Source organism: Macrobrachium rosenbergii, chromosome 46 (assembly GCF_040412425.1).
Source record: "Macrobrachium rosenbergii isolate ZJJX-2024 chromosome 46, ASM4041242v1, whole genome shotgun sequence".
Taxonomy (NCBI): domain Eukaryota; kingdom Metazoa; phylum Arthropoda; class Malacostraca; order Decapoda; family Palaemonidae; genus Macrobrachium; species Macrobrachium rosenbergii.
The window spans coordinates 6,530,001-6,538,342 of record NC_089786.1 but is presented as its reverse complement, the minus strand read 5'-3'; the positions used below and the strand labels follow the sequence as shown (position 1 = coordinate 6,538,342).

Genomic DNA, 8,342 nt, shown 5'->3' with positions numbered 1-8,342 from the left:
TATATATATATATATATATATACTATATATTATATATACAAATATATATACTTGTGTGCATGTGTTTGTGTGTGTGTTCGTGTATATATATAAAATATTAAATGTTAACGTGAAAGTGACTGCTGTTTTATTTTTATATGGAACTGACGATATGTTCATATATATGTATATAATATATATATATATATATATATATATATATATATATATATATATATATATATATATATATATATATATATATATATATATATATATATATAATGTGTGAGTGTGTGTGTGTGTGTGTATTATACGGCGTTATTTGTAATCATACTTGTCACATTTAATACCACATACAAATATACGAAACATCCTCTCAAATACAAATACTATCTACGTATACTCAGCCTAATATTCAGTTACACTTATAAAGCATCTTCTCTCGCATTAATACCAACCTGAAATTAAGGCACATCAAATTACCTTTTCTCGTTTACACATATAACTGGAGCGAGTCCCAGCACATCATCCTACAGGGCATGTTTGGCCGGGCTAGTGAACACAAGCGGGGCCGAATCCTTCCTAGGCCAAACCCAAAGGTAAGTCGGCTCCTTCGTGCCCTTCTTCGACTTGACCTGTTTCTTGAACACCAGGGTCAAGGTCTCGCTTTCGTCTGCCGAAGGGGTTTTGGCCCCTCCTACAGATCTGTCTGTTCTGACGAAGTCCCTCGATTCCCGCGCTGGTCGATTGGGAAACAGTTTTCTGGCGGCCTGCTGCTGCTGATGTTGCTGGAGGGCCAACGCCGAAGGCGACGACGCTGACGATGATGTCGGCGGCGGGAGAGCATAGGAAGACACGTCCCTGGACGACCCGGCGGCGACGGGCTCCACGATTGGAAACGTCTGCGCGGGAGGAACGAAGCTGAATTTCTTGATCTGCTTCGGGAATCTGATCGTGCCCCTAGGAGGTTGTGCGCCAGAGATGGCCAGCTCCTCCTTGACGGATTTCTTACCGTTGGGGGTCTTTTTCTTCAAAAATGGCGACTGGTCCAGGACTGGAGTCTGTCCAGTGGGGAATATTCTCGTCGGTTTGGGGACGACCGTTTCACGTTTTGCACCCGTTCCTCTGAAGAGATCCTCTTGTCTGGAAGGAGAAGTTAAAAAACGTGTTTATATATCAATTATTCATATATAAATCATTCTTTGATATCATTCTACACCACAAGAAAATGACTAGTTCTCGTGCTAGAATTTTAATTATCTTATATATAAGTTATATATACTAGAATTTTACTTATCATATGTATTAAGTTATATCCATATCCATATGGTATTTTGATAGCAAGATCATAAACAGTTTTACATTAGATTCAGAATTCTGAGTAAAATAATTAAAAAGCAAATCAAAAAAGGACATTCTATTAAATCAAGTTTCCATGCCCAACTAAAAACTTCATAGGAAAAAATGACTAACCTAAGATAATCTATACTAGACATCAATGGTAAAAAGATTCCTTTAGGTAATTTTTAGGTTTTAATACAATGACCTCCATAACAATAATGTTAAAATATTAAGGAAGTTCGTTCATTAAAGTAATTTCTGTACTTAAAAGAAAATCATTTCTCGCGAAATAGCTTCTGAGCAGTATCGAGGTTAGCTTCAGCATCAACCTTTCTAAAAATATGTTAGTACAATTTTTATGAGATATTTTCTGTACATAAAGAAAAATAATTTACTTTGAATAAATAATAAGAGCTGAAAAAATTCAGTATAAATTAAACACAAAGTAGAAACAGGTAAAAAAACTCAATAAAAAATAATTTGTTCATATACAGAGAGAGAGAGAGAGAGAGAGAGAGAGAGAGAGAGAGAGAGAGAGAGAGAGAGAGAGAGAGAGATATGTGATGATAAAGAAAAAGCACATTTGACTGTTAGTAAGAAAATAAATTCCACAACCTTCTCATAAATATATCGACAGTTTGAGAGAGAACAATTAAACAAGTGTAATTGAAATTAAAGGATATAAAATAAAAAAAAAATAATGAAAATAAAGAAGAAAACACCACAGTGATGAATACAAAAAAAAGGTTATCTTTGCAAATACGCAGAGAGAGAGAGAGAGAGAGAGAGAGAGAGAGAGAGAGAGAGAGAGAGAGAGAGAGAGAGAGAGAGAGAGAGAGAGAATCTAGCTTGACAATAATTCCCTTGCTGATATAAACTACACGTCTATGTTCAATTAAGTGTGTATAAAATTTATATGTAAATTCATACAATTTTTGAGGAAAAGATAAAGTGAATAAAGACAATTATTTATAAGAAATGTGGGTCAAATACTAAGGAAAAGTCACAGTAAAGATCTTACGATGCTTTTGAAGATTAAAGGACCGGTTAAAGCATCAGTAATTTCATATAATTTTGTGTGTGTGTAGAGAGAGAGAGAGAGAGAGAGAGAGAGAGAGAGAGAGAGAGAGAGAGAGAGAGAGAGAGATTTATGTAATATGTTAAGAAATGCTTAGCAATTATGACATGATGTGGATGCATGGCATAAAACTTTCCATAGACCACCATAGATATATCCTCTCTCTGGAACATACACACACACTTGTATATGTATATATATATATATATATATATATATATATATATATATATATACATATATATATATATATATATATATACATGTATATATATATATATATATCTATATATATATATATATATATATATATATATATATATATATATTTGATATATATTTACATGTATATATATATATATATATAAGAGAACACATATATTATTATTATTATTATTATTATTATATATTACAGGAGATAATTGCAAAGAGAAAATGATGATTATTATTATTATTATTAATCACTATTTATTGTGACATAATAATAATAATAATAATAATAATAATAATAAATAATAATAATAATAATAATAATAATAATAAATACTGTAATATAATTTATTATTATTATTATTATTATTATTATTATTATTATTATTATTATTATTATTATTTCACGGTAAATAGTGACTCCTGTAACGTATTAAATTTCTTTGCAATTATCTGTGTAATAATAATAATAATAATAATAATAATAATAATAATAATAATAATAATAATAATAATAATAATAATAATGATAATAATAATATGTTCTCTTGTATATAAATTTATATATAATATATATATATATATATATATATATATATATATATATATATATATATATATATATATATATATATATATATATATATATATATATATATATATATATATATATATATATATATATATATATATATATATATATATATATATATATATATATATATATATATATATATATATATATATATATATATATATATATATATATATATATATATATATATATATATATATATATATATATATATATATATATATATATATAAAGACATTAATTACAAATTTATAAGATCTGTCGTAATATCACTGATAAAAGTCATTTCGTTGATAATCAGTATCAGTACTACTAACTGTTACTTCGCATTAAAATGCTTCTTAAAAATTGCTGGATGAAAATATTTCATATATATATATATTGCTAACATAATCCTTATATTAATATAGCCTCATATTATATATTATTTTCATATCCTGTATTTATTTATTTACTTGTTTCTTTAATAACCAAAGGAAATTCTTCCTATTGAAAAAATCAACCTAGTATTTTTTTTAATTAAGGAAAAGAAATGTTGATGTCCTGTATTTAGTTTATTTATTTAAATTTCTTTGATAATCAAAAGAAATTCTTCAAATTGACAAAATCATAATCAGGTGTTTATTTTAATTATGCATATAAAAAAAGAAATGTATGATATGCAATATACAGTTCAATAATCAATAATTAAATGATCTTGTATCAATGATGCAGAATATAAGAAACAGAAAGATAATCAGATGTTTATATATTCTTATGGATATAAAATATATATATATATATATATATATATATATATATATATATATATATATATATATATATATATATATATATATATAAATTAAATATAGTACTTAAACTGTTGGTGATTATTCTGATAATAACTTTTTTTCCATAGATTAAATTTTATGAGTGTCATTTAATTCACAAAACAACAAAAACTTCACTTGCCTACGCAACTTATCTATAATAACTGATCTATCATACATATCTTCAAGATGATTTTAAGAATAACGACATGAAATATTTGGCTGGAACTGAAATTATGGTGGTGTCACGTTTTTATATAGTGGAAATAATGGTTTCATAAATAATCAAACATTTGATAATTACTGTCACTAAACCAATTATTATTATTATTATTATTATTATTATTATTATTATTATTATTATTATTATTATTATTGATGTCGGTTTTTGTCGCTATTAATTATGCTGAGTGGACATTTCAAAATATATCTATGTTAACCGCACAAACATTATTATTATTATTATTATTATTATTATTATTAATTATTATTATTATTATTATTATTATTATTATTATTATTCAGTAGATGAAACCTATTCATAAGGAACAAGCTCACAGAGGCCACTGACTTGAAATTTAAGCTTCCAAAGAATATAGTGTTCAATAGGAAGAAGTAAGGGGAAGTAAAGGGAAATACAGAAAGGAGAGATCCCATTTATTAAAAAAAATAAATTGATAAACAGAGAAATAGATAAAAATTTATTAAAATGCAAGAGGAATAGTATTAGGGTAGTAATGCGTTGCATTTTCGCTTGAACATCTTATGACTTCAAGAATTACACCTTCAGCTTACAAGAAATCAGTTATATGAAGTTAGTTCCAGTAATTCTGAAGGAAAACCTTTTAAATTAATTTCTTTTTGGAACGCATCAATAGTGTCAGTGGACCACTGACAATATTAGAAGAAGTTTCGTATTACTATTATTGTTTGTGGTAGTAGAAGTGGTATTAGTAGTAGCTGCTTGTAATAGCAGTATGGTTCATAGTGAAACGCTCATATGGAGCTTTCTAAAAATAAATTATGCCTGACAGACGAAAGGAAAAACAGAGACAGCAACTAATAAATGATGAACGATAACAGACAGACGAAAGTATAAAACAGAAAATCACTAATAAATGATGAAAAATAACGGAAAACAAGTCAACATACACGAAAATAAATAGCAATGTAAAAAGAAGAAGTTAGAGAAAAATTAACAAAGAGTCAGTGCAAATTACCATCAGATATGACAAACACCCTCCCAGCGCTATTACAGCTAAGGCGAGGACGACTCTCCGGCCATGAGATCCTTTCAAAAGATCCCAGAGCTCTCTCTCTCTCTCTCTCTCTCTGTCCTGCTCCCATTAGGAGGTTCTTGATGGCTGCAGGTATCGCGCGCAACGAGCGCTCTCCCGTGCGGATATTTACCCCCGGAGTTTATTTTCCCCCGAAAATCCCCCGTGGGCTACGGAAAAAATCCTCCGAAATCCTTTCTCCTGAAAGCCTACGATTACAAATGTTTGGTTTAATGTCCAGCCTCTGGTAAACCCCGCCCACACCCGCCCACCCCCCAACCCCCGTGAAATGCTACGTTTCTTTTCGTAAATTCTTCGACGCTCGTTGGTAATGGCCCTCGGCATGAAACTGCCTGACGATTTTTCATGCACTGTGGGATCGAATTGCCATGTTATTACCGCGATTCCGCAGTTGATGTATGGACGTAGCAGTGGCCATGGCGTTGTTTTTCGTCACTGGAGCCAACCCGTGTTGGGAGAACGGTTTATTGTTTGAAATATGCATAAATGTTTGTGCATTTGTGCAGACATATATATATTATATATATATATATATATATATATATATATATATATATATATATATATATATATATATATATATATATATATATATATATATTACTAACAGGACCTCATGGAAACTGGAAGGTATCTAGTGGAGATATTTATTCAGTAAAAGTTACAAGCTTTCCAGGGCTAACAGTCCTTATTGTCAAGTATCAGCCGACGGATACTTGACAATGAGGACTGTTAGGCCTGGAAAACTTGTAATTATTGAATAAATATCTCCGCTAGATACCACCCAGTTTCAATGAGGTCCTGTTAGTAACTGTATTAATGCACAGATAATTGATAATTGTGATAAAGTTTGATAAAGTTTATATATATATATATATATATATATATATATATATATATATATATATATATATATATATATATATATATATATATATATATATATATATATATATATATACACACACACACATGCATAAACCTCATTACCTATCCAAATACTCTCTATCATTTCAACCTACCAACGATTACTCCGTTCAGTATTATTAATGCGATTCCGAACTAACACGCAAGTCTAAGGCAGAACTCGAATCCGTGAATATAAATCTGCAGAATCGACTGATCAAGCCGGTGTGTAACCCAGCATCAGATTGCGACCAGATTTATTATATCTCTCGTCGCCGTAATATTAAAATATGTTTAATGACATTCAAGGGAGCATGTCACGAATAAAAAAAAATCTCCTTTGTTCCAGCAAACGCCCTGGAAACATATCTGTGTCTATTTTCTTTTTTTTTTTTTTTATATTGTAGGAGGGAGTTGTTGAGTTGGCAGGAGAGGAGGAGGAGGAGGAGGAGGGGAGGAGGAGGGGCTACCTGAGAGAGAGAGAGAGAGAGAGAGAGAGAGAGAGAGAGAGAAGGACACCACCATGTTGTCAACTCCCGCTCTGATGCGCCCTAGGCGCGTGACGTCACGATGGTGATGTCTAAAAGATAAACATTGGAGGAAAAGAAATGAATAAAAATAATCTGAAACTATGTCTTCAACCGTTTCATTTCAGCATCCATATGGCGTCGTGTGCCTACGATCGAGAGTTGGTGATGAAGTGATTCACACACGCACGGATTATAATCACTATTTTTTTTCTTTTTTGTTCCTTGTTATCTATGAAGCGTATTAAAAAAAAAAGAGCTGAATTACTGTTCTTATTAGGACAACGGCGATGATTACTTGGTCGACTGTGTTTATAATGATAATAATAAAAAGCTTATGATTATGGTGACGGTGCTTGAGCTCATTTTTATCTTATTATTATTAATATGAATTCTAAAGGGAACTGTCATTTAAATATAACCTGTATGAAAATTTGCAGAATGCTCAACTGAATTAGCAACTGGAATTAATGACGATAATAATAATAATAATAATAATAATAATAATAATAATAATAATAATAATAAATTAATTATTATTATTATTATTATTATTATTATTATTATTATTATTATTATTATTATTATTATTATTATTTTTATCACAAAAACAATGATAATAAAAAAAAATAATTATAATAATAATAAAAACAACAACCATAATAATAATAATAATAATAATAATAATAATAATAATAATAATAATAATAAATTCAGCAGTAGTGGCAGTAGTGGTAGGTGCAATAACTCGAAGCTTTATATTCTCAAAATAATGTAAATTTGACGAAATAAAGCAAAATATTTTAGAAACTTCCTTTTCCAAATGTGATCTCTCGTTCGCTTTGTTCTCTTACCTGAACCGTCTTCATCTTGATTATTATTATTATTATTATTATTATTATTATTATTTATTATTATTATTATTATTATTATTATTATTATTACTCACAAGATGGGCCAAAACAATAAGGAACAAGCCCACCAAAGTGGCCACTGGCTTGAAATTCAAGCTTCCAAAGAATATGGTGGTCATTTGAAACATATAACAGAATGTATTAGGCAATATAGAAAGGAGAGACTACTTGTTAGGAAAGAAAAAATAATTTAAAACTAACAAATAATTAGATAAAACTGTAAATGAATTAAAATACAGGGAAAAATCATCTTAGGATAATAATGCGTTGCATCTTCCCCCCCCGCACTTTTGAGGTTCCAATTGAGCTACATCAATCAGGAAGATTGTTCCGCAGTCTAACGGTTTGACGAATGAAAGAATAAAGGAATTTATAACTGGTAAAACGAAACTGATATTTCATTTTATTACTTATTCTTTAAGTTTGTGAAGGCTTACTCAACACATCAATAACCTTTCATTTTTGTGTTATTATTATTATTATTATTATTATTATTATTATTATTATTATTATTATTATTATTATTATTATTATTATTATTCAGTAGATGAAACTTATTCATATGGAACAAGCCCACAGGGGCCATTGTCTTGAAATTCAAGCTTTAATAAATATGATGTTCATCAGGAAGAAGTAACAGGAAGTACAGGGAAATACAGAAAGAAGAGATCTCACTTAT

General features: G+C 29.0%; 1 protein-coding gene across 1 annotated transcript in view; it reads right to left on the bottom strand.

The window, feature by feature from the left end:
* Positions 1-270: 270 nt before the first annotated feature.
* The window catches only part of LOC136830187 (uncharacterized), a 350,681-nt gene continuing 342,609 nt past the window's right edge, over positions 271-8,342 (bottom strand). Inside the window, exon 6 of the mRNA XM_067089454.1 lies at positions 271-1,125. Coding sequence (XP_066945555.1) covers positions 513-1,125 — 613 coding nt within the window. The 3' untranslated portion in view covers positions 271-512. The remainder of the gene's footprint in view (positions 1,126-8,342) is intronic.